This window comes from Podospora pseudoanserina, chromosome 2 (assembly GCF_035222485.1).
Source record: "Podospora pseudoanserina strain CBS 124.78 chromosome 2, whole genome shotgun sequence".
Lineage (NCBI taxonomy): Eukaryota > Fungi > Ascomycota > Sordariomycetes > Sordariales > Podosporaceae > Podospora > Podospora pseudoanserina.
In genome coordinates this window covers 67,012-93,782 of record NC_085921.1, presented here as the reverse complement: position 1 = coordinate 93,782, position 26,771 = coordinate 67,012, and the positions used below count along the sequence as shown (strand labels likewise).

At 52.4% G+C, this 26,771-nt stretch overlaps 14 protein-coding genes across 14 annotated transcripts; 7 read left to right on the top strand and 7 right to left on the bottom strand.

Annotated features, from left to right (window-relative positions):
• Positions 1 to 503: 503 nt before the first annotated feature.
• QC764_000868 (uncharacterized protein) lies at positions 504 to 2,719 on the bottom strand (the record flags this gene model as incomplete). The annotated part of the gene is made up of 2 exons (XM_062939842.1): positions 894 to 2,719; positions 504 to 739 (listed from the first exon to the last, which is right to left on the bottom strand). The coding sequence occupies exons 1-2, from the start codon at positions 955 to 957 to the stop codon at positions 504 to 506; spliced, it is 300 nt and encodes a 99-aa protein (XP_062802381.1). The 5' UTR covers positions 958 to 2,719.
• Positions 2,720 to 4,555: 1,836 nt separating this feature from the next.
• Positions 4,556 to 5,187, bottom strand: QC764_0029320 (uncharacterized protein; the record flags this gene model as incomplete). Its single annotated transcript, XM_062940163.1, has 2 exons — positions 4,556 to 4,814; positions 4,897 to 5,187. The coding sequence occupies 2 exons, from the start codon at positions 5,185 to 5,187 to the stop codon at positions 4,761 to 4,763; spliced, it is 345 nt and encodes a 114-aa protein (XP_062802380.1). The 3' UTR covers positions 4,556 to 4,760.
• Positions 5,188 to 5,243: 56 nt separating this feature from the next.
• Positions 5,244 to 7,369, bottom strand: QC764_0029310 (uncharacterized protein; the record flags this gene model as incomplete). Its single annotated transcript, XM_062940162.1, has 6 exons — positions 6,632 to 7,369; positions 6,550 to 6,583; positions 6,339 to 6,480; positions 5,987 to 6,287; positions 5,629 to 5,927; positions 5,244 to 5,601 (listed from the first exon to the last, which is right to left on the bottom strand). Exons 1-6 carry the CDS (start codon positions 7,280 to 7,282, stop codon positions 5,244 to 5,246), a joined length of 1,785 nt encoding a protein of 594 aa, XP_062802379.1. The 5' UTR covers positions 7,283 to 7,369.
• A 161-nt stretch (positions 7,370 to 7,530) lies between these two features.
• Positions 7,531 to 10,697, top strand: QC764_000850 (uncharacterized protein). The gene is made up of 4 exons (XM_062939840.1): positions 7,531 to 9,150; positions 9,208 to 9,869; positions 9,919 to 9,991; positions 10,050 to 10,697. Exons 1-4 carry the CDS (start codon positions 9,105 to 9,107, stop codon positions 10,580 to 10,582), a joined length of 1,314 nt encoding a protein of 437 aa, XP_062802377.1. The 5' UTR covers positions 7,531 to 9,104; the 3' UTR covers positions 10,583 to 10,697.
• On the bottom strand, positions 7,539 to 8,352 carry QC764_000855 (uncharacterized protein). Its single transcript, XM_062939841.1, has 3 exons — positions 8,094 to 8,352; positions 7,909 to 8,027; positions 7,539 to 7,840 (listed from the first exon to the last, which is right to left on the bottom strand). Exons 1-3 carry the CDS (start codon positions 8,148 to 8,150, stop codon positions 7,693 to 7,695), a joined length of 324 nt encoding a protein of 107 aa, XP_062802378.1. The 5' UTR covers positions 8,151 to 8,352; the 3' UTR covers positions 7,539 to 7,692.
• A 464-nt stretch (positions 10,698 to 11,161) lies between the features above and the next one.
• QC764_000840 (uncharacterized protein) lies at positions 11,162 to 13,483 on the top strand. Its single transcript, XM_062939837.1, has 2 exons — positions 11,162 to 13,213; positions 13,284 to 13,483. Exons 1-2 carry the CDS (start codon positions 11,453 to 11,455, stop codon positions 13,404 to 13,406), a joined length of 1,884 nt encoding a protein of 627 aa, XP_062802376.1. The 5' UTR covers positions 11,162 to 11,452; the 3' UTR covers positions 13,407 to 13,483.
• On the bottom strand, positions 13,464 to 16,714 carry SRP54 (Signal recognition particle). The gene is made up of 6 exons (XM_062940161.1): positions 16,281 to 16,714; positions 15,786 to 16,208; positions 15,627 to 15,711; positions 15,487 to 15,526; positions 15,243 to 15,424; positions 13,464 to 15,140 (listed from the first exon to the last, which is right to left on the bottom strand). The coding sequence occupies exons 1-6, from the start codon at positions 16,655 to 16,657 to the stop codon at positions 13,668 to 13,670; spliced, it is 2,580 nt and encodes an 859-aa protein (XP_062802375.1). The 5' UTR covers positions 16,658 to 16,714; the 3' UTR covers positions 13,464 to 13,667.
• A 478-nt stretch (positions 16,715 to 17,192) lies between these two features.
• Positions 17,193 to 17,825, top strand: QC764_000820 (uncharacterized protein; the record flags this gene model as incomplete). Its single annotated transcript, XM_062939836.1, has 1 exon — positions 17,193 to 17,825. One exon carries the CDS (start codon positions 17,193 to 17,195, stop codon positions 17,823 to 17,825), a length of 633 nt encoding a protein of 210 aa, XP_062802374.1.
• A 10-nt stretch (positions 17,826 to 17,835) lies between these two features.
• On the bottom strand, positions 17,836 to 19,300 carry QC764_000810 (uncharacterized protein). Its single transcript, XM_062939833.1, has 2 exons — positions 18,681 to 19,300; positions 17,836 to 18,607 (listed from the first exon to the last, which is right to left on the bottom strand). The coding sequence occupies exons 1-2, from the start codon at positions 18,946 to 18,948 to the stop codon at positions 17,946 to 17,948; spliced, it is 930 nt and encodes a 309-aa protein (XP_062802373.1). The 5' UTR covers positions 18,949 to 19,300; the 3' UTR covers positions 17,836 to 17,945.
• Positions 19,301 to 20,171: 871 nt separating this feature from the next.
• QC764_000800 (uncharacterized protein) lies at positions 20,172 to 20,705 on the top strand (the record flags this gene model as incomplete). The annotated part of the gene is made up of 2 exons (XM_062939831.1): positions 20,172 to 20,382; positions 20,404 to 20,705. 2 exons carry the CDS (start codon positions 20,172 to 20,174, stop codon positions 20,703 to 20,705), a joined length of 513 nt encoding a protein of 170 aa, XP_062802372.1.
• A 291-nt stretch (positions 20,706 to 20,996) lies between these two features.
• Positions 20,997 to 22,811, top strand: QC764_000790 (uncharacterized protein). Its single transcript, XM_062939830.1, has 3 exons — positions 20,997 to 21,037; positions 21,160 to 21,843; positions 21,924 to 22,811. Exons 2-3 carry the CDS (start codon positions 21,503 to 21,505, stop codon positions 22,432 to 22,434), a joined length of 852 nt encoding a protein of 283 aa, XP_062802371.1. The 5' UTR covers positions 20,997 to 21,037; positions 21,160 to 21,502; the 3' UTR covers positions 22,435 to 22,811.
• Positions 22,533 to 23,390, bottom strand: QC764_000785 (uncharacterized protein; the record flags this gene model as incomplete). The annotated part of the gene is made up of 1 exon (XM_062939829.1): positions 22,533 to 23,390. One exon carries the CDS (start codon positions 23,388 to 23,390, stop codon positions 22,533 to 22,535), a length of 858 nt encoding a protein of 285 aa, XP_062802370.1.
• Positions 23,391 to 24,454: 1,064 nt separating this feature from the next.
• Positions 24,455 to 25,285, top strand: QC764_000780 (uncharacterized protein; the record flags this gene model as incomplete). The annotated part of the gene is made up of 1 exon (XM_062939828.1): positions 24,455 to 25,285. The coding sequence occupies one exon, from the start codon at positions 24,455 to 24,457 to the stop codon at positions 25,283 to 25,285; it is 831 nt and encodes a 276-aa protein (XP_062802369.1).
• Positions 25,286 to 25,721: 436 nt separating this feature from the next.
• QC764_000770 (uncharacterized protein) lies at positions 25,722 to 26,752 on the top strand (the record flags this gene model as incomplete). The annotated part of the gene is given in 3 exon segments (XM_062939827.1): positions 25,722 to 25,731; positions 25,747 to 26,323; positions 26,389 to 26,752. The coding sequence occupies 3 exon segments, from the start codon at positions 25,722 to 25,724 to the stop codon at positions 26,690 to 26,692; spliced, it is 891 nt and encodes a 296-aa protein (XP_062802368.1). The 3' UTR covers positions 26,693 to 26,752.
• Positions 26,753 to 26,771: the final 19 nt, after the last annotated feature.

Below are 26,771 nucleotides of genomic sequence, written 5' to 3'. Positions count from 1 at the left end.
TGGTGTGGGGAGTGTGGGGGGGAGAGGGCGGAAGGGGGATCAAGTCAACTTCAAGACACTGCTGTGCTCAGACAGGACAGTGGAGGTCGGGGACTTGCAGATGCTGCTGCGGTGCAAAGTGCAGGCAGGTGGCAGTTCACGAAGCTAATCGGGAACTTCAGACGACTGACTGGGCCGACAGGGAAGGAGCTAGCGGGATGGCAGAGGCAGAGACATTCGCAAGACGAGGCAGCGATCACCTCGACTTCTTTATATAATCCAGCCAGGGACGAGGGGACGAGGGGACGAGGGGACAAGCTGTCCGCACTCAAAGGTCCCCGAGACAGGCAGATTTGGTCGCAATGCAGTCGAATGCAACACCCACGTCGCATCTTTTGGAAATTCCCATGCCGATCCTGGGCTCGTCAGCAGGGAAGGGGGTGACGCGGGTCCACATCCTCCCACCTCCCACTTCCCACCATCATGGCCCGCCCGCCCGTTCACGTCAACCTCGACTCTCTCCCTCACCCCGTTCCCCAATTCCACATCCTGGAAAGCATACGGCACACGATGACACCTTGGCCTTCCACGGCCGGGCGGAAACTGGAGACGCCAACCCCCAATGTTTTTGTCAGGATACATACACTACTACTGCGTCCACTAGGCTGCCTTAGCACGCTGCATGTACCTCCTGCGTCCGGGAGAGATGAGATGAGGATGAGCTGATGGGCGTCTGCTGGTGGTTTCAGCCCTTTTTCGTCTGGGTGCACAAGAGAGTCAGCTTCCCATAGCCAGAGGCAGAGAGGCAGGCTTCAGGTTATTCGGAATGGGGAAGGATCGTCGTATCGCCCGTTCCCCGAACCAGCGCATTGGATGGTTCCGAGAGCTGTGGAAAAAAAAAAAGGGGGTCTCACTCATCCACAAGTGCCAGCCGGTTGCGCCAGTCAGCCGTCGATTGGCGGCACTGGCAGATACCATCCGTACATACACGGTAGCTAGTGTACATGGACAGCAAGAAATCAGTCATCTCGAGGACGGCCCGATGTGCGAGGAGGTTGAAGGAAGCGTTTTTTGGGTTGGCAGGGGATCCCCCTCCGGTGCAGATAGGAATGGTACGCCAACCCACCGGCTTTGGGGCAAGCGGCCTTGGCTGCAACGCTGCCTCTTGAGTCTCTTCAGAGTTGTCGACGGCCGTCTGGCGAGATTGGGACGCGGGGACTTGTGTGGTTCACCAGTCAGCATCGCTGCTCAGCGCCACCAGCAGCCCGGATCTGTACAACATGTCCGGCTTGGCCGTGGTGATGCCCCGCCATTGGGCAGCTCACCATCCCCCCGTCGTCAGCAGGGAAGCCAAGCGTTCAAATCTCATCCCCGCACGTGGCTGCCACCAACGGCGCGCCGGATGAAGCCTTCGGGCAGATGGATAAATTCCTTGGAGCCCAGGCGAGCTGGATGGCTGCCATTGGCGGGTTGGCGCTCACTGCGCTCCGGCACTCGAGAGAGCAAGGTGGTGTTCTGTCTGGTGCAGGTTGAATCGTCTGAGCGCCGTCTCGACACGTGCGATAACTGCCAGATCGCAAGCCACCCGCCGGCCTGCCAAGTTGTTGCTTGTTGCTTGTCCAGCATCTGTATCACTAGTCTGCCACAAAGGTCGGACGACCGCGTGAGGCAGGCCGGCGGACCAAGGGAGAAAGAATGCTTCTGGAAGCCATGCCCGAGCGTAGAACGTTTTTGGTGATGGTGTGTTGAGGCTGACCTGGGCACAGACGTGGTGCAAAAGAGCTGAGAATGGCTCGTCCGGACACGAGATTATCGCCAGGGAGACACGGCGGCGCGCTGGCCGTGTTTCACAGGGCAACAGAGTTTTCGCATGCTTGCAGGAACGGTGATGAAGATTGGCGATTGGCGAGCGCCGCACAATCGCATTATGCCACCAGCAGAGTGCAATTCTCGGGCCCTGCGATTACGTGGTTGCAGTATTGACCAAGGCATCGGAACCAGACAAGAGCAACAAGGAAGGTGGAAACCTACAGCTGCATCGCACGCTGCGGGAGCCGACATCGCACGCATTGAACAGAAACAAAAAAGATAGATTAGATAGAGGCGGAGAGAGAGACTCTGGCATCCATCAAACTCCACCACCTTACCCACTACGTCTAACGGTGAGGAGCTGGGCGAGAACATTCGACGGCAACTGTCGCCACTTCCCCAGACTCGGTGTGGAAAAAGATGGTGGAGGACACGAGAAGTGGAATCGACAGATCTCGGCTCATCTCCGAAGCTCATCACCAACAAGCTCATTTGTTTTGCTGCTGCCTCTGCTCTTTTTGCGGGGGATTGTGGATGTTGCGTGGATGTGCTGTGGATGAGTGTGTGGATTTTCCCCAGACGGAGTCGTCCGATATCCCCGCAATTTCCCCAGACAAAAGCTCAGACCAGTCGATCCTTCACAACCGTCGCTTCATAATGGCTCCATTCACAACGACACTCATTCAAACATCACAACAAGCTCAGTCCCCCTCTTCCTTTTCCCCGTGGGAAACATGGAAAACACCACAATTGGCGCCCAAAAAACCGAGGATATCTGGCCGACTATCGGTTTGTGCTTGCAGCCTGCCTAAATTCGGTGTCGGTGTCGCCTGCCGTTGCCCCTGGACGTTGCACGGGTCGGTGTGGAGGTGGGTGGGTGTTGTCCATCGCGTCTTGGCCGATGCCACGCTGGACCTCCATCGCGCCCTGGCGCTCCATCCCGCCCACTCCGCCCTGCCCGCTCTTCTCTTCTCGGACCCTTCCTGTTTCTCCTCTGCCGGCCAAGACGTCCCGCCTTGTTGATTGCACCTGTGTGTCTGCTCCGCCTGTCCGAAAAGCTTGGGCCAACTGCCGCTGCGGGCCCCACGCCAAAACGAGATGGTTGGTGATGGAAGCTATCGACAGGGTTTCCCAAAGAGGCAGCTCCTCCGACAACCTCCCAAGGTGCTGGCAAGTCCAACAGCTCAACAATATTTCCAGCAATGCTGGCTCTCCAACCGACTCGCTCCCCATCATTGCCATTGGCTTGGGTCATGAGAGGAGGGAGTGGTGGCATGGTTTTGCCGCATCATGGTGATGCTCACCAGCAGTCACGGGTTTGGTTTTCACTTGGCCTACTTCCTGGATTTGAGCCTCTCTTTCTTTGGATGGCCAAGACCGAGTTTGACGCGGTGGCTTTCCCAACGGCTTGGTTCTGCAGCCAGCATTTGTTCCCGTGCCCTCCAGCTTGGCATCAGTGAAACTTCAAGGTTTCTCTTGACCGCATCAAGCCAGACTTGTTTCACGACGACTTTTATTACATCCTCCGTGTTCATGAAATAGCGAGTCTTCCAATGACGCCGTTCTGATGGCGGCGTTTCCGTGCACTCAACGCATGAACGCTAGCTGTTCATGCCGACTACTAGCACCCACGCCGCAATTTCCCATCCACGGTACGTCAGTGTTTTGATCGCTGGCCCGGATCTACATTACAGAAGCAGAATGAAACATGAAGAAAGGGACCCTGGCTGGCCGCACTGTCATCGGGATTGGGGCGACGCACGCCAATACACCGTGGCACCCCAGATCAAACAAGCCAAAAATAAAACCATCAACAGCATTGCAAATGATGTTAAGCTACCATAGGCACAGAATCAGGACTCGGGCAGAAAGTCAGATCATAGAGTGGTCATCTTTATCCGCCACAAAGATCCAAACTAAATTGCCTACCTACAGTACCTAGGCAGTTTCTGCAATCCTCTGCGCCCGGCGGTTTTCTGCCAGAGTTGTACCTTGGTCTCTACCGCCGGTTAAATGAGGGCTGCGTGCCCGGGACCACAATCTCACATTTCACGGCGTCGGGAGTATCGTTGGGACGGATACCTACAGCGAGATTTTGGGAATAAAAGTCAGGGTCTCCCGACATGATATTTAATATCTGCTACGCGAGTTATGACCCGGGGGTGAGGGGGGTATCGGATGCATTGATCTTTTCTGTCAGATGATCACTGCTGTAGTAGTACTGTTGGTACTTGGTGTTGATTGGACGTTGTGTTAGGGTAGGTATGGTCAAAATTGCAAGAGAACTTGGAAGTGCCTCAGCAACACGCTCCCCAGCTACATGTGCGTTATGATGGCTGATAGGGCTGCAACCCCATGCTTACGTTTCATCCATCCCGATCCAGGAGCAAGCAGGTGATGCGTGGCGAGATAGGGTACAGCACGGGTTGGAGCAGCACAGGTTGGAGCAGCACAGGTTGGTTGCATCAGTTGCGGTACCGTGAATGTCGTGGTATCGCACATTGTAACAAGAATGGGTGGTATACATATCAAGCAAGGACTCACATGCATATAATACCAATCAATTAGCATGCACTGCCCTGGGTTTCCTGATGGTCTGGTCCCTCCACTCTGCGCCAGTATTAATTTACCACATGCTCCCATTCGATGGTTGAATACTGTTTAGTATCGGACTCGGATAACGCGGCTGCATAACCGGCTCTGGACTCGGGTTCAACCATTTCTTTACAATCGCCACGGAGCTCAACACAAACGAGACTGCACAGAGCAAAAGCTAAGAGAACCCCAACTATCGTGGTTCTAGGTAATTGGTACATACATACGGTAGTACTAACTATATGACCTTGACGCATTCCGCAACCTGGAACTAAACCACTCACACCGCAACCAAAAATGGATGATAAACATTTATCCCATCGAGCTGTGATCCTCCCCTTCATCAAGATAGCTGGTGACCAACACTGACTAGGCCGTCATTTATTAATCTTCTTCTTCTCACAAGCCTTGGTAAACTCAGCCAACAGCGCCTAGCAAACAACAAGTCAGCAATAGTCAAGCAATGACTTTGATTGACTTATTTTAAAATCGTGATGCGCCAATGAACGAAACACCGGGCTCTTGTCCAGTTTCAACGCCGTCACCCCGGGGCTTCGAATACCATACGCCACGCGCGAGGAAGCGTGGGTCATCTCTGGCATTTGTAGCTTCGAGGACCAATTGAATGCTCGAAGCCATCGTTGGCGTCACAGTGAGTTTGGGGGCTGGATTGGTTTGCCTGTGAGGCAAAAGGAACAGTGCCCGCACTTTTCCTTGTCTTTGGGCAGGCCCATACCAAAGTGTTGTGCCAGAGACAAGGCAAAACACTTGGAGCCGGTGATCAAACTCATGACCTCCTTGCATCGTTGCAGGGCATCTTTTTCTCGATCTGTCAAATCCTTGTACAACTTGTCAACCACCTATTCCTTGTCCTCCAGTGTGCTGGGCAAGGCTTTTTGGACAATGTAGCGGTTCATTAGGCCGCTCGCTTTCAGTCTAATGTGGCCCTGTTGATCAAACTGGTTCAGCTTGGCCACGATGTCGCCACGGGTCAAGCCTGTGTTCTTGTACGACGCAGCTTCGTTAACATCAAGATCGTACCACTTGAGCTTCTTCTTGGCGTTCTTGTAAATGGCGTCGATGACGGGACTCATGTGTGGTTTGATGATGCCAAAATACGACGGCATAGCCTCAAACTTGTGGGTTGAATACTCCGAGGTCGTAGCTCGAATGAAGCCGAAATGGAGCTCCAAGGTGGCGTAGATGATGCTGAGCGGACTTGGTCGTATATCAAAATCCTTTTACTGCCGATAGTGATTGGTCTTGAAGACACCCCCAACAGGGACCCCTAGAGCTTCCTTGAAGATATCAAAAACCAATCCGGCCAGCGAGCTTCTTGACGGGAGGTCACCGCGAGCAAAGACTTCGCGCAGGTAGAAGGCGCTAGGAGCAAGATAGAACATACATTTGCTCGGTTTTCCGTCCCGTCCTGCACGCCCAATCTGTTGGCTGTATTCTTCGACTGTGTTAGACAAGTCCCAGTGAACCACGTTCCTGATATCTGGTTTGTCGATGCCCATGCCGAATGCAATTGTGGCACAGACCTGGGAGTTCTGTCAGCGACGAAGCAACGTCGAGAAGGGAAGCCAGAAGTAAAACTCACAATGTCAACTTTTCCAGAGAGGAAGTCGTCTTGGGTCCGTTGTTTGACTTCGATCTTGAGCCCGGCGTGGAAAGGCGCGGCCTTGAAGCCCTGCGCAGCCAACACTTTGGCGTGGATGTCGGATTGCTGCTGCATGGCGACATAAATGAGAGTCGGCCCTGGGTTGGCACGCAGAAACCTGAACAATTCTTCAAAGCGCTTGTCGCTCTCCGACTTGACATGAAAGCCTAGCATGATATCTAGGGAGACACTGATATCCCGGTTGTACTCTTTGCAAACAGTTTTGGCTAGGAGTTCAAGACTATATCAAGTCAGCGCAAGATTCCCAGGGAGAGTGCTGGCAACAACTTACTTTGGTCTGTATGGTGTTGTTCGGAAGACATATGCTGGCTGTATTGAGAATGCCTTGCAAATGTCCTCGGCAACTTTGGGAGTAGCCGTAGCCGTGAGACAAACGACACGCCCTGCCTTGATTTCATTCACAAATCGAGCAACTGCAAACGAAGGAGGTCAGGTCTTTGTTGTGTGCAATGTGATAGCAGTATCCAACGAGGTTGTCTCACCTTTGAGATAGTCAGGACGAAATGAATGTCCCCACTATACAAATTCAGCGGCACTCCTTGACAAGGATGTAAAGAGACTGACCTCGGAGACACAGTGTGCTTCATCCACAGCCAGCAAACGGATGCCGCCAGGAATCCGTTTGACGGTTTCGACGAAGCCCTCGTTGTTCAGTCGCTCTGGTGCGCAGTACAAGATCCGTAACTGTGATCGTGCCAGAGCACGGTATATCATCTGAAGTTCTTCCCAAGTCTTGTTTGAGTCAATGCTTTCGGCCGGGATGCCGCGTTTCTTGAGAACATCGACTTGATCTTTCATCAAGGCCATCAGAGGTGAGACCACAATGGTCACGCCTGCCTCGGCTGACTCTCGTGCGCCCTCTGGGCCGTCCAGCTCGGGGAAGGCAATGGCGGGGATTTGATAGCACAACGACTTGCCTGCGCCCGTGGGGAAAATGACGAGGACATTATCGCCTTTCAGAATATGCTGAATGGCCGCTGCCTGCTCGTGTCGGAACGCCCTGAAGCCAAACTGGTTGGAAAGAATCTGTTCGGCCAGTGCAATGTGACTATTGCCAAGCGCTAGATTCCTTTCGACCTCTGATGCTTCGGTCTTGAGCCGTTTTGCAGGTCGCTCGAGGGCCACAAGCTCGTCTTCGTCGATGTCGTCAAACACATCATCATCGTCAAGTTCAAGATGGTCAAAAACATCGTCGTCGTACTCGTTATCTGACATGTTGGTGAGAATCTTGCTGCCACTCCTTGCCAAAGAATGAGGAGTGCAGGATTGCAAACGCGGCAAAGATTGAGGAGTGCAGGAACGACGCGCTTTGGGAATTGTGGGAAAATGGAGCAGACCAACCAGCTGCCAGCTGGGACGCGAAATGGTCGGGAAGTCATGTGATTTTTGGGCGAAATGGGCAAACTGGGCAGGAGCAGGGCAACCTCAGTGAGGTCTGCAGGCCACGACACACCTCTGGGAGAACCTGGAAGGAGCAACTATCACTTTCACTTTTATTTGTTGCGATTCAAGATGGCACCTTTGAGGAGGGTTGCTCTGAATGGAAGGTCTTGGCATGACGGCGACATCGGATTGGTTCGCTTTCTGCGCAACAGATAAGTTGGGCAATTATCAATCTTGGTACCCTAGCTTTGAGGTGCCCACCCAGCAAATGGCTCGAGTGGCAGAACCTCAATCGGCTCCAGCATGTTGCTCTCCTTCTCTTCAGTCTCAACCAACCACGCCAGCTTCGAACTCGATTTGTGAATATCGACCGCAGCTTGATCGGCATATCTAGATGTCTTCAGTCCACGAACCCCCACACCATGAAGCGGATCTGCTGTGGGTCTGGTGGTACTCACTGTTCCCACACAACTATCTTGGGCTTCTCCTCAGTCCCAGTTCGGAACCATTGGTATTGCAGCACCCCGGGCTCATTTTCTTTGACATAGTTGGAGACAGATTCTGCTATCTCTTGTACCTGCAACTCGAAGATTAGTCTCTGTGTTTTTCGTTTATGAACAGGCCTGAGCTGTGATGTACTCACCCGCGCCACCCTGTCTGGTTTAGGAGACAAAATGGCGAGGAAGTGAAGAGAGGACATTGTTCAGGTCTCTGAAAGCTGTGGGACTGGGATGGGCAAGGAGGGACAGAACAACCGGAACGATGCGGGGCAGCCTTTGTGATCAAGACCCGGCAGAATACCAGAGGTGGATCGGGACCAAATATGGACCCGACAGGGACATTGCTTAGTGGAATGGAAGTCAAGGACCCCAGGGCATCCATTCTTCCGGTCCCGACCGCGGTATGGTTCCCGTCCTCAACACTCAGTCTGTGGCTCGGCCATTCACCATCATGTTCTGCAGGGAGGGTCTGAGCCCAAGGAAAAGTGAAGTAAGAACAAGCACTAGAAATGCAACGGACCAAGAGGCCAAGATGTCCTTGGCACGCCACACAAAAGCTTGTCATGGACAAGTGCCGGTTCTAGATATATTCTAGGTCTTATCTACCAAGGTATGTAAAAGCCCTCCCGGATCAATCCAGATGGAATCTTATATACCTAGACAGACGCACACCAAACCACCCATCAGCCGATGGAGGAGGCAGTGAGTTTGTCATCAACCCTCTCATCAAACACCAACCTCGGCAGAACATCCATCGGACCTAATCTCTCACAAGTCCCCACAACCAATCATCTCCTCCAGGCACCGTGCTTGCATCATTCTATCCACTGCCGCTGAGCCCTTGCTCGCGGAGACATCACTTATCGGAAGCCAATCTGCCGAACAGGCTATCAACTTCACTCTATTCCGCAGCATCACACCCCGACTCCTACTACAATCAGGATGCGATCTTCGCTCACGACTTCATTAGATATTATAGCAATGAGCATAATGCACCAACCAACCCGTGGAACGTCCCCCGGTTCTAGTATTTGACCTCGTTGTTGTCCCTTTTCTCGGCATGGTATCAGGCTGTCTTTTGCTCCCATCCAGCGTCACTGTCATTTCAAACCTGCAAATTACGTGATAGATATCCACTTGATTCATTGCAAAGGATGCATCTGTTCAAGATTGTCACTGCGGCGGCAGCTTTGGCAAGCGGTTAGTTTGCTTTTTGTGCCTTTGTCTTCCCGTTTGAATTCTAACAACATCATAAAGGCACTGAGGCCGCTGTCAGACAGCTACCAAAACCTGCCAGCTGCAGTGGTGTTGCCAACTTCCGCTACCAATACAAGTTGGAATCAGGATGGTCCGCCATGAAGATTGCCGGTGGTCTCAAGCAAGTGCGCACCATCGTGTGGGACACCGAGGGCAACATGTTGGTTTCACAAAACACGCGTGGCATCTCTGTGCACACATTTGGAGATAACGGGTGCATCAATAGCACCACCATGCTTATATCTGGCAACCAAATCAACCACGGCCTTTCCATCACTCCAGACGGCAAGACACTCTATGCCAGCAGTGAGACAACGCTGTGGAGCTGGGCCTACGACTCCCTTACCCGCAAGATCAGCAACCAAAAGACCATCGTCAGGGGCATGTCAACCGGCATCCATTCATCGAGAACGGTTGCCGTAGTCCCCCAGCAGCCCAATCTCGTGTTGCTGCAAGTTGGGTCAAACTCCAACTTTGACATGGCATCTCAGCAGCCTGGCACTGGCAGGGCCATCATCAAAATCTTTGACGCCAGCAAGGCACCTAGCAACGGCTTCAACTACAATACCGAAGGGGAGGTGTATGGATATGGTCTCAGGAATGAGATTGGCTTCACAGCCGATCCCAATGGCGTGTTCTGGGGTGTCGAGAACAGCGGCGACGTATGTACTTTCCATCTTTCGCCTTTACATTCCGTACTAACAGCTCTAGGACTTTGCCCGAACTGAAAATGGGCAGCGCCGCGATATTCACATCGATAACCCGGCCGAGAAGCTCAATAACCGTTAGTCATGTCGTGACCTACCGTACCCATCTATGTTCATTGACTAACATGGTGGCAGTCGGCGACCCCCTTACCGTTCGAAATGCTTGGTATGGATATCCGACCTGCTTTTCTGTCTGGAACCCGGCCAACTTCCCCAACTCCAATCTCAAGACTGGCTCCCACTTTGTAGTCTCACCAAACTCGTCCTATAACGATGCGACCTGCAACGGTCGAGCAGTGCCACCCCGGCTGACCTTCCAAGCGCACTCGGCCCCCATTGCCAACACATTTGATTTCGATGCAAAGAATATGTATGTCACGTTCCACGGGAGCTGGAATCGACAGCCTGCCACAGGCTTCAAGGTTGTCCAGATTCCCTTCACAAAGTTGGCCAATGGAACGTACGAACCTGTTGCCCCAGCCGACAGCATGACGGGATACAAGGACATTTTCTCGGCACCAAACCCAGGAAGCTGCACTGCCAATGGGCTAACCATGAGCAACTGCTTCCGCTTGACAGCCGCTGCTTGGGATCCGGCGGGCAGAGGGTTGTTTGTGGGAAGCGATAACAGCGCCGAGGGCGAGATTTATGTCTTGACTCCTAATTAGTAGAGGATAGTACCCGCCCTGGGTCTCGTTAGGGGCTAGAAGCCCTTGACTTTTAGGTACAGGTAGTCAAGAACCGAAGAATCCATTCTTTATCCGAAGTACCTGATAGTTGCCCATGTATGTCTGATGTATTGAACCTCGGAAATAACATCATGCTGCTTGCTCGCTCATTCTTGTAGAAACTACGAGGGTGATTGCTTTTTCAGTCATGTGCCTTATATAAGGGGTCTTTCGGCGTGGTTTAAAAGCCTCGACTATCGTCAAAAGGGTCTTTTTAAATTCCATTCTGCATTTCTCTTTTTAGTCTATTTACTTATCAACGCACTTTCGCATGGCATTTGCCTAACTGCATATGAATTCTCGTAAAATAAAACAAGGGTCTTACAAGTCGGAATTTTGGTTCCTTCATCCTTTCTTCATTCGCGAGTTCTGCCACGATTGTTTGCCAACGTACTCATGAACATGCTGAGAAGAGGGTGATGTCGGCGTCCAAGTTAGGTGTGGCGTGTGGAAGCTCGTGCCGTCCAATACATAGATCTGTATATATATCCATTTACATGTTCTGAAACCATACCATCAGCACAGCAAGACTCCCATTTGGCTCTACCTAAGGCGCTGAAGTCCATGCCTTGCCAGTAGAGCCCAACCATTCTCGGCACCGATATACCCGGTGGCTGAGATGCATTCACCTGCTCGAATTAATTGACCCGGAGATAATGCACCCCAAGTCCTTGGCAAAAGCCACCATTCCAGATCAGCTAGCTGAGTCTGCACCCAGCTTTTTTTGCGTCCACGCTGTTCACTTCGACGGGTCTTGCTTAACCCTACAACATCGTAACTACCGCAGTCCGTCAATCTCATGCTGACGCAATGTTCAAAGACAAGCCTCAAGGGACCAGTCGCTTGCGAACGTTGCCTCGACCCAATGCCACAATATCCTGGATAGGCAAGAGGAGCGAGCGGCTGCTCGTTGCCTTTACGCTAAGTCTTGTGGTCTTTTACATCGTCGGTGGTTTTGAGCGTGCGTTCCCTGTAGTCCCCGAATCTGTACGCCTCGAAAGACACATGAACACAGGCCAAGCACTATACCCATATGCAGCCGTTAAAAGTAGCATCGAGTGGAGCAAGTTGAAGCCCCGCTATCCAAACACACAGTCTCCCACACAGCTTCCCGCCACAGAGCCAGGTATAGCTCACCCGCCGATTCAACATCGATTCAAGAGAGAGTCGGGTCATGACCGGAAGAGGCGAGATGCGAGAAGGCGAGCGGTCCGGGACCTCACCATACAGTCCTGGTCAGCCTATCGCAAGTATGCTTGGAAGAAAGATGCCCTCCTTCCGCTCTCCGCCACTGGCAAAGACCAGTTCTCCGGCTGGGCGGCCACTCTCGTCGACTCTCTCGACACTCTTTGGATCATGGGTCTGAGGGAAGAGTTTGACGAAGCCGTTGCCGCCGTGGCCGAAATCGACTTCGCAAACTCGTCCAGCCCGATGATCAACATTTTTGAGACCAACATCCGATACCTCGGTGGCCTGCTGGCCGCGTATGACCTCAGCAAGCGGGACGTCCTTTTGCAAAAGGCGATCGAGCTCGGTGACCTCATCCATGCCGGCTTTGACACACCGACACGCATGCCGGTCGACAACATCAACCTGCTGGCTATCAAATCAGGGGAGGGCCAGATGATTGAACCGCAGGTCGTCTCGGCCTCCCCCGGAACACTGAGTTTGGAACTCACCCACCTGTCTCAGCTCACAGGGGACCCAAAGTACTACTCCGCCATAGCCCGCCTCAACGCCCTGTTCAGTGTCAGTCAGAACCAGACCCTGCTTCCTGGCCTATTCCCCATGTACATCTCACTTTGGGGCCCCAAGCCGGACGTCATCAGCGGTACAAGGTTTACCTTGGGAGGTGGTGCCGACTCCATGTACGAGTACCTTCCCAAGCTATCCCAACTTCTCAACAATGCCGCGCCATCTCTTGTTTCGCTCTCACACAACTTTCTGAGCTCGGCATCTGCGAACCTCTTCTACCGGCCCATGATTCCTGATTCATCAGCAAACGACATCATGATATCGGGCACAGCCAACATCCTTCCCAGCCCCGACACCAAAACCAACAGCGTTCAACTCAGCCCAGAGACGGAACACCTGACATGTTTCATAGGCGGAACCTATGCCCTGGCAGGGCGTTTGTTTTCCACTGCGGAGTACCTGGAGACGGGGTCAAGGCTGACGAGGGGCTGTGTGCACATGTACAAGTCGTTCCCTACCGGGCTCATGCCGGAGCGGCTGACTATGCTACCATGTCCTCCTGGAGGTCCTTCTCATGCAGCTGAATCGTGTCAATGGAATCAAACCCTGTGGGATGCAACCGAGAAACAGCAAGGCTTGCCCAGGGGGTTTGTTTCGGCCACAGACAGACGGTATATCCTCCGCCCGGAGGCTATCGAGTCGGTGTTTTACATGTGGCGCATCACAGGGGAACCAGAGTGGGAGGCGGCGGCGTGGGACATGTTTCTTGCTGTTGCGAATGCGGTTTTTGCAAAGGAAACAGGAGGCGGGGCCAGCGTGAAGGACGTGACTGTTGACCCCAGCAAGGAAGATGTCGAGAGGAGTGATGAAATGGAGGTTTGTGCGCCCCGTTCCCGGCTCTGCCACTGGTGAATGGGTCAACCGCTAATGAAGTTGCGTATGACAGAGCTTCTGGATTGCAGAAACACTCAAGTATTTTTATTTGACGTTTTCGCCACCTGATTTGATCAGTTTGGACAAGTACGTGTTAAACACAGAGGCTCATCCGTTTCTCAGACCAGAACGGTGACGAGGTTCGTGAGCGTGTAGTGGGCAAGTATATAGGTGCATTCGCTGTATTAGTAAAATCATCATTCCGGGTTTATCGTTTGCTTCTAGCAAGACAAGTCAGGGCTTTCTTGAATGTGATCTGTAGGTATGTGTGTGCGTGTATTTATCGTAAACAGCCGCCGCCACGGCTGGCCCCATTTCAGACCCTAGACCCCGGACGCCAAACTAATGCAAAACCCTCTCCCTTTGGTATAAGACTTCAAGACTTTGCAAACCGAAACTACCTCCTCCCGCCCCGTCCTCCTCCTCCGCCCATCATGCCGCCCATCTGCTTCATCATGGCGTTCATGTCAAAGCCGCCTCCGGGTCCGCCCCCGCCGCCAAGCATCTTCATCAGACTGCCCATATCGGGCATGCCACCACCAGCCCCGCCGGCGCCGCCCATGCTCTGTAACCGCTTCTGCATGGCAGCCAATTGTTGGGCCTTGTTGCCTCCACCCATGGCATTCTGTGCCCTCTGCATGTTCTTCATGTTGCCGCCCATCTTCTTGGCCATGCCGGCCATCAACCTCTGCTGTGTCAGCAAGTCCTCCACCTCTCGGACTGTCGTTCCAGAACCCCGCGCCACTCTTGTCATGCGCGTCGGTTGCTCGATGAAGATCTTGCCGTCCGAGTCCAGCTCCTTGTCCGTCATGCTGTCGCAGATGTAGATCATCCTCTTCAGCTTCAGGCTCCCTTCTTCGTCGTCCATGTTAGCCATGATATTGCTCATGCCGGGAATCATACCCGCCATCTTGGATAGCGGGCCCATCTTCATGATGTTCTGCAGCTGATCCCTCAAGTCCCGCACAGTGAAGATGCCTTCTGTAATGTGCTTGATCGTGTCCTTCTGGTCCAGTTTCAGCGACTGGACATGCTCCACCAGACCAGCCATATCACCCATGCCCAGCAGCTTGGAGATAAAGTTCTTGGGTACGAAGCGCTCCAAGTCCAGCATGTGCTCTCCGGTACCGATAAAGACAATGGGTGTGCGGGTGGCGGCGACGGCCGAGATTGCTCCACCACCGGCAGCATGGCCATCGGTCTTTGTGATGATGATGGCGCCAAAGTCGGCGGCTTCCTTGAAGGCCATGGCCTGCCCCTCGGCCTGCTGCCCTATGCTCGAGTCGAGCACCATGACAGTCTCGTCTGGTTTGATGGCGTTCTGGATGTCCATCATTTCCTGAAACAAGGCACTTTCTTGCCTATGACGACCAGATGTATCCACGATGATAACCTCGAACCTCTCCTTCTTGAACTTGTCGACACCCTCCTTGGCCACGACGGCCGGGTCGGTTTCCGTCAAGCTGCCGTAGTATGGAATCTTGGCCTTGGTCGCATTTTGCTTGAGCTGATCAAAGGCACCGGCACGGAAAGTATCGGCGCAAACTAAGCAGGCGCGAAAGCCACGTGATTGGTAATGGCGAGCAAGCTTGGTGCAGGTTGTGGTCTTGCCGGCACCCTGAAGGCCGACAAACATGATGACATTGGACTTGCCCTTCTTTGGCTTGAAAGGTTCGGCATGGGGGTCGACGAGGTCGACGAGGTGGTCGAAGACGGCTTTCTGAATGAGGCGCTTCTTGTTGACTGCTGGGGGGAGGTCTTTGAAGTTGACTGCGGCTTTGATGTCTTTTCGGAGCCGGCCGACGAGACGGACATTGACATCTGCTTCGAGGAGGGCGGAGCAAATCTGCTTGAGCATAGAGTCGAAGGCCTAGTGATTGCATCGTGCGACTCGTTAGCGGCTAAGACACGCAGAAAGGCAAGGGTAGGCCTAAGGAGAAGGAAAGGAAAGGGAAAAGGAAAGGATAACTACCTTTTCATCGAGATTTGGGGCGCGCGTCAAGTCGGTGACGGCGGCATTGATGCGCCGACCTAAATCTTGAAGAACCATGGTTGGGGGAAAGTTACGGCGATCGACGCCGGTCGGGATGTCTGGTGATGTTGGGCGGCAGTGGTCGGTGAGGTCGGGATCTGGTGGTTTGGCCAAAAGTGTTGCTGATGACAGAAGTCGAGAGCTGGGCAAAATGGTGGGGCGAATGCTGGGGAGCCCCACCTACCATAGATGCCCGGGGGGTTGAGTGGGTCGGGCGGTGAGAGCTGCCAGGCACAATCACACAGTGGCACGTCAGGGTTAAGGGCTTTGATACAGCTGAGGTATCTATCTAGAAACTACAGCTCATGCCTTGCTTCCACCAACCCAGAATATGCTCGACTCGCATATAGGAACGTCATCTTCAAAACAGGGAGCAGGAACAGAGGCAGCCCCAAGCGCTTCAACCGTGCTAACATCAACAACCAAGTCATCAGTCACCTCTCCTCTCATCCATCGGGGTTTGTCTGGAATGCGTGCACTCACCCAACTCCGCTGCCACAAGCCCAAACCTGGCGCATTGTAAGCAGCTTCCTGACGGGATCCAGGTTAAATGAGGCGATGGTCAACCCCCCCGACGCACCCACCGGAGTGCAAACACCATTTCCGGCAGGGTCCTCGCTGGCGCACTCAAATATCTCGTTTGTGGCTGTATTGACAGCAACAAACAAGTTGCCCTCGGTTTCTGGCGTGGACTCGTACAGACTAGTATGGTTTCTGATCTCCCAAGATTCCAGATATCTCCCTGATGCGGGTGCTGAAGAACAAGGGCTTTGTCCTCGCGCCTGCAGCGTTGTGTTGAAGTTGATCTGCCTCGACGTCGTCAAACACCGCGTTGGGTTGCCCCCCGAGCCCGTGTTATCGCATGAAGTAGGCAAGACGATGGATGCGGTGGCCAATCCAGACACCCTGTTCGCGTCCGACAAGAATATATCAGCAATGACACTTAGCCCCCTTGTTAGTCTGCGCGGCTATACATACTCTTCGTTCTCACAACTGAAAGTATGGCTCGCATACAAAATCCTTTTCTCCCAGTCCATCGCAAAACTAACCGTGTCATCGATTGGCCTGCCAAAAATGTTCACGCAACTGCTCCAGAGCAAAGCGGAATTGTCCTGAGTAAACCCTTTCCATTCCTCGGGCCACATTCCGAAGCAGCTGTACGTTGTGCCGCCCGTGGAGAGATAGAGACCAATCACCGAGTCGGTCCCTGCCCGTCCTGGTAGAGATCGATCGGGCGCATCGTAGGTCCATTCGGAAATCTGCCAGGAAGTTGGAGCAGGAGATGCCGGACAGGGTCTTGCTGCCTGCCCTGCTGCAAGAAGAGAGGCGAGAAAGAGAACGACTTGAGGCTTCATGGTGATAAACTGCGTCGATGGTATAACATCGATTTTCTGGGACGAGGTTGATCTAGATAGGTATGTTTGAAGGTCGTTCTTACACTGGCCAGGGTGATCTATAACCCGAGAGGCTTCGAGGCAATATGGACTCTGCCGTGGGTAAATGTCTATTGCGCGGGGTGGCCAAGATACCGACATTCGGCATTAACCTACCTACCTTGTATCACAGCGGCCGCATCAAGGAAGAATTGGCATTTCACAATGACCCGGCCATCATGCTTCTCCTGGATCATTGTCTGCCCGTTTCCTCAGGGTTACCTGCATACCTATCTACGACGAGGTAGGTTGCGTGAGATATGTTCAGCTCCACCGGCGTCTACTAGAAGGACATATCTGCCTCCGCAAGTAGGAATCATTTAACAGTCTTGGGGGTAAAATAAGCAATCCTACAGTTTGTGAGCAGTATCGCGCCAGAGAAGGCAGAAACATGAGCCTTTGAAAGCCACCAGGTAGCTCCACAGCCAGGGAGACCAAGCAGCAGTGGGTCAATGCCATGACTCATTCAAACCGTAGCTGCCATTGGAGATTTACCTCACTTATCATTTTTGTGACTGATCACCATCTTGTAATCCTCTTGATTTGGCATGAAACAACTTTAAACGCCAAAATGCACCCAACGGCCTCATGGCGCCCCATGTACAACCACGATCTCTCGGCTGTCATGCTTGTTGCTGAAGAGATCCACCCCGGTCTCCCTGAAGGTGCCTCTGTTTTCGCAGAGCGGGTAGAACTCTTCCCTGAGGGATGCTTCGTTCTGGAATCAAGGCAGGAGATTTGCGGCTATATCATATCTCATCCCATTCCACGACACTGCCCTCCCGCTCTGGATACCCTCCTCGTTGAGATACCCCCGACTGCCGACCACTATTACATTCACGACCTCGCCATTCTCCCTTCATTCCAGGGACGTGGATTAGCTGCCGAAGGTATCAAGAAGGTTTTCGACGTTGCGCGCAACTACCGCACTACCTGTCTTATCTCAGTGTACGGCACATTGGCCTTTTGGAGACGATTTGGGTTCGAGCCTGGGATGGATGACGCAGATATGTCAGCAAAATTGAGAGGATATGGTAACGATGCCATGTATCTAGAGTGCCAGAACACAATAGAACAAGCTCCAGTCTGACAATTGCAAGAGCCTATCAAAAGTGGAACAAATGCAAGGTCAATGCCGCAAGGCCCTAGTCTAAGAAAATTTCTAAACAAAACTCGCTGAAACAGATCAAGAACCCACAATACCCAGTGCCTATCGTTGTTTGACAATCATATCTCCGGCCTGAATCCCTTTCCCTTGGGTCAAGACTCCGGCCTTGTTCAGGATGTCGATCGTACTCCTGACCACGTTCAAGTCAACCCCCTGTGTTCTCTCCGGGAACTTGACTGTCTTGAGCCATTCTCTAGCATCTTCTTCCGAGTAGTCCAAGTTCGTGCTGATGTACTCGACTGCTTCCTCTGGATTCTCATTGAAATGCCGGATGCCCTTGTTCAGCTTCTCCAGCAGATCATCCACCCTGCCATCCAACGCGGTGCCCTTCACCAACTTGGTGGAAGCCACAATCTTCCAGCTTGACCAGGGAGTGTAGATCTCCCCCACACGTCTAATCTCTCCATTATCGTAATACTTTTTGGAAGTAAAATGCTCCCACATGAAGAAATCCGCAGTCCCGTCGTTCACTGCTTTCCGGAGATTCTCAAACGTGTTGAACACCACAAAATCCGAGTAAGGGGACGCAGACTCGGCCGACGTGCCCACCCCCGTGGTTGGGACGAGCCATGCACGCTGATCCGCTAGAACATAGCCCATGACATAACTGCCAGAGCCGATACGGGAGACGCCAATTTTGCCACCTTTGAGCGAGTCGACGGATTGGATCTCAGGACGCTGGTTTCCTGTTGAGATGGCCCAGCCTTTTGGTAGTGAATTCGAGTGGTTAATCTTTGTCACAGCCCCCGCAACAATACAGCAGCTGGATGCACTTACAAAGCGGCGTTTCCACAAATGTTCCAACGAGTCTATACCCGCCGTCATTCTCCTCAGTCTGTTCTGTCTTGCCCAATCCAGCAATCCATCCTTCCGTCAGACCGATGGCCACATCGATCTCTCCGGCCCGGATCGCCGTGATCATGTGTCCGGTCCCCGAGGGAAAGGGGATCAGCTCGGCATCGAGTCCAAAGTGCTTGTGGGCAAAGTAAATGGGCGTCGAGAAATGTTCGGGAACAAACCCGATCTTGAGGGGCTGGGAACTCATGGTTGAGCCGGTTGCTGGTTGTTGTTTGATCCTTTTCAGTGTGCTAAGGTTCAACGTTGTATCTTGCTGAAGCGATGGCTGATGATCATAACAAATGTTATTTTTTTTCCCACCGAGAAAATGAAGGCGTCACTCACTTCCAGAGGTTTAAATGACGCAATGCGGGGCGGCGCAGAACGATTCTGGAACAAACGAAGCGAAACCGACCCCACTACCGACCACTATCTGCGGCAAGGAGGGCCTGTTTTTGGTGGACATTGCCGTTGACTTGCGGAAAGTGGTGTGCAGGTGTGGGAACTGCGAGTTTCGCAAGAATGAACCAGAAATTGTTCTGATAAGTCGGGAACTAGAGTCGGTAAACAGCAAGTGCCCAAAAGGGGCCCCCTTTTCAGCCCGCTTATGAGGTCGAGAACAAAAAGCTGCTGACGGCTCCAACAGCGCCTTATGTACTGTATCACCGGTTACCTCGAGTTACCTGCCTCTTGTAATGCACGATTGATAAATTCATCCGTTGCTTGTTCCACAGATGGTAAGCGGAGCCAAGGATGTGCCGCTCCCGACTACCATGTAAGTTGCCCCAAGCACACATGGGAAAGAGGATAAGTCTCCTGGCCACGGGAAAGAAGGGAATGCAATTCCATTCCACGGGTCTGTCGGGAGCTTGTCTTGCACTGACATGTCTTGAGTCCCGGGTAAGGAGTCTCATAGAGAACCAATTGCCTGGATTACTACCATCTGTGTTCGCAGTCGTTACCTGATTTCGAGGACCATGGTGCCATATTTAGGTGTCCTTTGTAATGTGAACGTCAACTGTCACTCGAGTCCCTAAAAATAGGATAATCGCCAGTTAAGCGTGGTAGCGAACAAGCCCACGGAACCAAGAGCGCCTGTCTAACCCACGGCCAGACAACCCCGGCTTGGCCATTGTATGTAGCACAAATGGAATGAAAATCACTACAGGCAAGGATGCAGGCTTAGACTTCAGCCGAGATTATGAAGCCAAGTTTGGAAATAGCATCCGAGAAGGTTCCTCTTTCTGTTCAACGTACCACACCTTCTCTCGACTGCTGTGGGTCTGGCGACGTGTGCTCAGCTTACACTGTCACCGAGACTTGATTCATAGGTATCTATCGTCCCCAAGTATTAATTCGAGACCAATTTCCTCACCTTGCCCCCTGATTCCGTCATCTCGACCTCTTCGCCAACGGCCTGTGATAAACACAATGCATCTTTCTACTGCCATCATCACCTTTGCTCTTAGCCTGGTCGTCTCTTCTGAGAGTCTTGTCCGCCCCTGCGGCCTTGAATTAAAACGATGCCCGACAGGATGGATCTGTCAGAGACTTGAGCGATCGCCCACCGGCGAGGGAATCTGTGTTCGACTTCCTCTACATGTTCCCCTTCCCATACGGACAACGCTTGTCACCTCACGGGCTTTGCGCACTACAACAACAACAACAACAACAACCACAACAACAACAACAACAACACCGAAACCAACACCGACATTTCAGTCTTGCGGTGGCTTCCGCGTGAACCCTGCCACCTGCCCCAAAGGTCGGATTTGCGTGGACAATCCTTACGTGGAGGGATGCGGTATGGCTTGTGACAAACCGGGAATCTGCGTTGACCCTGGCGAGTTTTGCGGAGGCTTTGCTGGCTTCCGGTGCAAGGGTGACAGAGTCTGTATCGATGATCCGCGCGATGACTGCGATCCTGGCAACGGCGGTGCCGATTGCGGCGGTATCTGTGTCTAAGTAAGATAGTTGACTGGCGGCAACTTGGGTGAAATTAACGACACTGAACATCTAAAGGGGTGGCTGTGGAGGGGAAGGGGTGATTCAGACCGGATAAAGGAACGCTGGAAGTCGAGACTCTGTATTACAATAAACAGATGCTACCCTGGTATTGACATTCAATTCAATAGTGCCCTGTAACGCTCGATTATGTTCCCGCTATGTTCCGTTGCTTTATTCCTGGCGGCTTCGGTTAATCTAGGACGTTCTCACAGTCCTGGACGCGGCATCGCGGCAAAGATAGGTGGGTAACTGGGCGGTAATATGAAACAGGTGCTTCTGATAGCTGGGAGGTATGTCGTCCCCCATCTTTTGTCTGAGAAAGATACTTGTATATTCTTAACCACTTTCCTTTAGTTGTCACACGGCAAAACCAGCCCTTGTCACATTAGTTATGCCTTGCTGACTGAGGTAGATACCCTAGATGCACGACTCTCCAACGGTTGCAGCCAGTTGTCAGCTAATGTCCAACAAGTCCAATGTTCTCACCTGCTTTATTCAGACAACATGACGGCGAAACCAATCTTCAGGCATGGCCCGCTGTTGGGGGCCGTGCGGTTCACCATTCGCTGAAAGAGAACCAACAATGCACAAAATGTAACCATGTCGCCTTAGTATGATCTTCGCATCAACGCCGGGAGGAGGCACAGCAGTCGCAATCAAAAGAGACCCTTCTCTAAAACCATTCTCTTCCCGCTGTCTGGTTTCCAGCGGCGAACTCCAGAGCTGTTTGCTTGAGACCGGAGCCATAGGGGAAGATGGCCAGCAACTACACACCGCCACGTCAAGCGATTCCGCCGATCATGCCATACAACGATGGCCTCATTCCACACGACAACCCACATACACTGTTCCCCGAGGTCCTCGCGAAACATGAGCCGGTCTATCACCGGCCGTCTATAGTACCGAGTCAGATGCCACCAGCATATCCACACGAGCTGGCAGGATATGAATCGGGAATACCTGAAAAGCCTGGTCGGCCTTTTTGGAAAAAGCCGGTTACATGGGTGGCTCTCGTAGCCCTCATGATAATCGCCATTCTTGCTGGTCTTCTAGGAGCCATGACAACCGGAGCCATCAAAACGGCAGGCAACACCAGGTGAGTCAATGGACGACGCTTTACCCATGAGAGACACTAGAATGTCCTTTTCCAGCCGCTGATCTATCCACCCTCTTTAGCGTATCGCATGAAGACGCAGTGAGTACCAATGCGACGGTCACAGGCAGTTCCAACACGGCACTATCATCGCCGACGTCACCAGCTATTGCTCCAGAGACTACAACTGGGCCGGACTTGACACCAACACCAACACCGACATTAGCAACAACCACGACCACGCCTACCCCTTCAGTGCCGGCTAGAACAGTGGACTCCCCGAGCGGTCCTGTCACGATGGAGTGCCCTGGTGTGGACCGGCTCAACCTTGATGTCTCTTCGCCCTCGCGTGGTGAGCTCAGGTTCCAACGACTTTGCGACGTCAATTATGCTTTCGGGGACACCAATCCCGGGTTTGGATTGGTAAAAGACAAGATAGTAGCGAGCTTGACAGACTGCATCAAGGTTTGCGCCGACAAAACAGGCTGTGTGGGTGTCGTCTTCAACGATGGTCCCCAATGCTGGCTCAAACATACACTGGAAACAAAGAAGCCGGACGATGGAACTGAAGCGGCCATTCTTATTCAGCGATGAATCAGACTTTCAGAAATCTTGACTAGGTAGATAATGATATCAAGGAAAGGTCTATAGGCACTGATGAAATCTTCCCAAATCTGCCACGTGAGAATAGCTCAGGCAGTACACTTGAGTGCACTGTCAATCAATGTCCAGGTGTGGTCAGATACTGACTTGAGCTGCTCCTCAGTCCAGATTGCCTTGTCTGGTACCGCTCGCCCTTTCTGATCAATATTGCTCCAAAACCTTCCCTCCTTCTCGGCCTTCTGGGTGACCTCAGATACTCCTTGCAACAAATACTCAGCACATGTGTCTGTTGACACCGCTGCTATCTTCATCAGGATCTGAGATGGCCCGCGCAGATACCAAGGCAGGCCCACCATGATGTTGGACGCCACCACGCCGGGGTAGGCATGAACAAAGTGCCTTTTTGAGTTTCCGTTCTGCTGTTGCTGTGCGGCGTGGAACTGGATCATGGAATCATTCATCGAGATGCAGTGGTAGGCAGCACTGGGCAAGCTGTAAGTCCTTTTCAAATCCAGATCGTTCCAGTCCAGCTTCACTGGGGCACCGTTTTTGCCATCCAGAACAATTATCACCCTGGCATTATCTTTCAGCACTGGGAGAAGTTCTCTGATGAGAAGTTGTTTGCCATAATAGTGGAGAGCCATCTTGTTGTCGATGCCCTCGGTGGTTTCTGTACGGCCGGCCATGGTGAAAATACCCTGCGTCATGATGAGAAAATCGAGCTTCTGGGCCCTGTGGGAAGTTATGATTTTGTCTGTGTACTGCTTGATTTGAAGCATGGATGAGGCGTCAACAGCAAGGAACTCGATGTTGGGGTGAGGAATCATGGCTGGCTTATTGCGACCGCTGATGATCACGGTGGATGACGGGTTGTCGATGGCGATTCGGCATGCCATGGCATATCCGATACCGTTCGTACCGCCGACAACAAGGGCTCTAGTAGACATGGTGAGTTATCGTTGCGTGCAGTTTGGTGGTTGCGAGTATGGTGTGGGCGAATTGGCAAAACGAAGGAATGTGGCCGGGCGAGTTCTGTTGATCAAGATGACGAAGCTTCTTGTGAGCCCCGAACTAATCCCACCACAAGGCCCTTGCAAATGCCGTCGGTCAAAAGTTCTGCCGTGTGGTTGAAAGAGGGAAAGCGTCAGGGCGTCGGGTGTAAGTGGATACCCGGCCCAGTCTCTTTTCTCTTTGCTGGCTTTTAATCTGATACCTTGACTTGGAAGATAAATCCATGAGGGTTATGAACACGGACCAGCCACTACAATTCGGTGGAAAAGAGCATTCTGCCAGGCTAGGATTGAAGTATGTTTTGGGGTTTTTACTATTCAATCTTATTCTATATTCCTTTATTTTCATAAAGTGTCGAAGAGGTCAAGTGCAAAAGCCACAAGAAGGTACATTCGTCCAATCTCAGGCTTATCGTGTACCAGCAATGGTCATTACGCGATTGCCGCGATTTGTCAGCCCATGCCTGAATTTATTAACACATTAATAATGGCATGCAGCAAGTAGAGGGGCTCACCGACATGTAGATGACTCCAACAAATGCTCGGGGCGTGATTTGATCACAAGAGCATGCCTGCTCCCAGACTCTCGAATATCGGCTCTCTTCCATAGGCACCTGCATCCTTGAAACAAAGGTGCACCGCCAACAATGACCGACAGAAAACCCATCCTTATCGCTGGTGCGGGCATCGCCTCCCTCTTATTAGCACAGTCGCTGAGGCTCTCCGGTATTCCCTACAGGGTCTTTGAACGAGATGCTTCATTTGTTTTTCGTGCTCAGGGTTACCGGCTTCGCTTATCTTCTGAAGGCTTGAATGCCATCCAGGCCGTCTTGGATCCCGAGACTTGGCAGTGATTCTGGGACACCTGTGGCAAGACGGGCGGGCTCGGATTTGCATCGTTTAACGCCGTGACCGGAGAGCAGATCGAGCATCACTTGGTCCCACCGGCGCTAGTATCGCGACAGGGAGGAGGCAAAACGATTGGGATTTCCAGGAGTGACATGCGAAAAATATTTGCCCAAGGTTGCGAGGACAACATTGAGTGGGGAAAGCATGTGATGGGCTATGAAGTCACTGAAGACGGGGTACAAGCCATCTTTGCGGATGGGACTAGGTCTGTCGAAGGCCCCTTGTTAGTTGGCGGAGAAGGGATTTACTCCAAGGTTTCCAAGCAACTTTCAGAAGGGAAGCTGAAGGTCTATGACACAGGCGCGAGAGGGACTCACGGGCAGACGCCGAGCGCATCCTTCAAAGGCCTCGGCGAGGGAGTCTTTCGGTTGCTGGACGATACACGCCCAGAAGGGTCTGTTTTCGTCATTACGAACGTCCGCCCTGAAGAGATGGATGATCCAAGCGTCTCTTTCGGCTGGACTATGGGTGGTCACCCCGGCGTAATTCGGGCTCCAAATGATGACTACACCATCGTGGGCAGGACGGCAGCAGACATCGCCAAATCTCTGACACAGAAGTGGCACCCTCGCTTTAGACCGCTATTCGAAGACATGAACGAGTCTGAGACCGCATTTTGGAAGATCACCTGTTCAACACCCTCAGGTGTTCCTGACTGGCCAAACCAACCACGCGTCACCGTCATTGGTGACTCTGTTCATTCCATGACTCCAGCTGGTGGCATCGGTGCCAACACTGTTGTAAGAGACTCTGCACTAATTGGTCGTCTCTTGCGTGAAGCTGGCGGATACAAGGCAGGGGTCACAGAGCGTTACGAAAAGGAGATGAGGATCTATGCCAGCGAAGCGGTTCGTGAGAGTTACTCAACTGCGGTGAAACAGTTTGGCATTGTTATTGATGAGGAGACCAGTTTGACGGTCTAGGCATCTAGTATGAGTACCTATATGATTCGAATACAGCCTCTACCTTTACAAAAAGCTGGCAGCAACGTGGACACACAACAGTATGCCCAACTACAGAGAAGGCGCAGAGCTTCCCATGTGATGAGAAGCTGTGTTCGGCGCTGTCAGTGTGACAGTGATCTGCTGTGACATGTGATTGAACTTTATACTCAGAACAAACATCAAGGCCTTGTCTCGCATTGGTTCACTTTGACTGTCTGTCTCTCTTGGACGTTCTTCCCTAAGGTACTAAGGTAGGGTTGGTACCTCATTCAAGCTTGCCCGCCAATGCATTGTTGACCCACTCTGACGTGCGGTTTAACCTAAAATTGTGGGAGGGCTTTCGCGCCACCTCCAGCAGTAAAATCTTCTTGCTCTTGCGCATAGACAGTACTCGACAATAGCCATTAACTTAAAGATGGTGAGGCGTCACGATGATTAAGAGCTGAACACTGCCGTCCCCACTGACTTCAATCGGATTTATGTTGGTAGTTTGGACTATTTTGCCAAACCGGCAGATGTGGAGGAATTGCTCGTCGGGGCCAACCTCAACAGCTTTCAGAAAATCCATATTTCGATCGATCCTATCAGTGGTCGAAACCGAGGGTACTGTTTCGTCGACTTTCCATCACACCAAGAGGCTGCCTACGCTTTGGAGGCGCTTGCGGGCCAATCAATCCTCGGGAGGGTCGTCAAGCTGGGCCCCTGTGTACCCAAGGGACATGGGAGATCATCGCGTGGAGACCAGAGCTCCGCTGAATTTCGACCTGTGTTCCAGAGATGGGGTGATTGGAAAGGTGCCGACGGCGCCTCAGAACGGAAGGATGGCGCGGGATTTCGGGGTTGGAATTCCCCAAGAGAGCAAACAGAAGACCAGCAAGGGCCGTATGCTGCCCTGAATCGTCTGCAAAGTTACTCCAACAAGGACAGCACCCGCATCCGCATCGATGGCCTCGACAAAATGATTGACCAGGAACACAACGACCCTGAGATTCGCAGCTTTTTTTCGGGCTTCGACGTGTAAGTCCATGCTCCCAAGCATGTCATCTTCAAACATGTCCAGATGGATTGACCGCACGTTTTAGCGTCGCCATCGACAAGTGCGTGGTTCCATACTCGCTCCGATCTACGCCTGGGAACCACCATCACTGTTATGTTGACCTTGGCTCCCGCGAGGAAGTTGACCGTGCTGTCAAGGAGCTGAGCGGCACGGCAATGAATGGAGTGGTCGTTCGTCTCTCCATAGCTCGAGATGGGAGAGGCCCTAACCAGCATGGCCAAAGCCAGTCATCTGGAGGGGGTAGCCAGATTGACCACAAGGCGAGAGAGGTACACGGCGGTGGAAGAGATTACATGCAGAAAAGCAGCTGGCGGAGAACAGATGCTTGAATTGCTTGCGTTAGTTTGTCTGCCACTCAAACAACAGCATCAATTATTACCTTTGAAGAATGATCAAAAGCTAGGTACA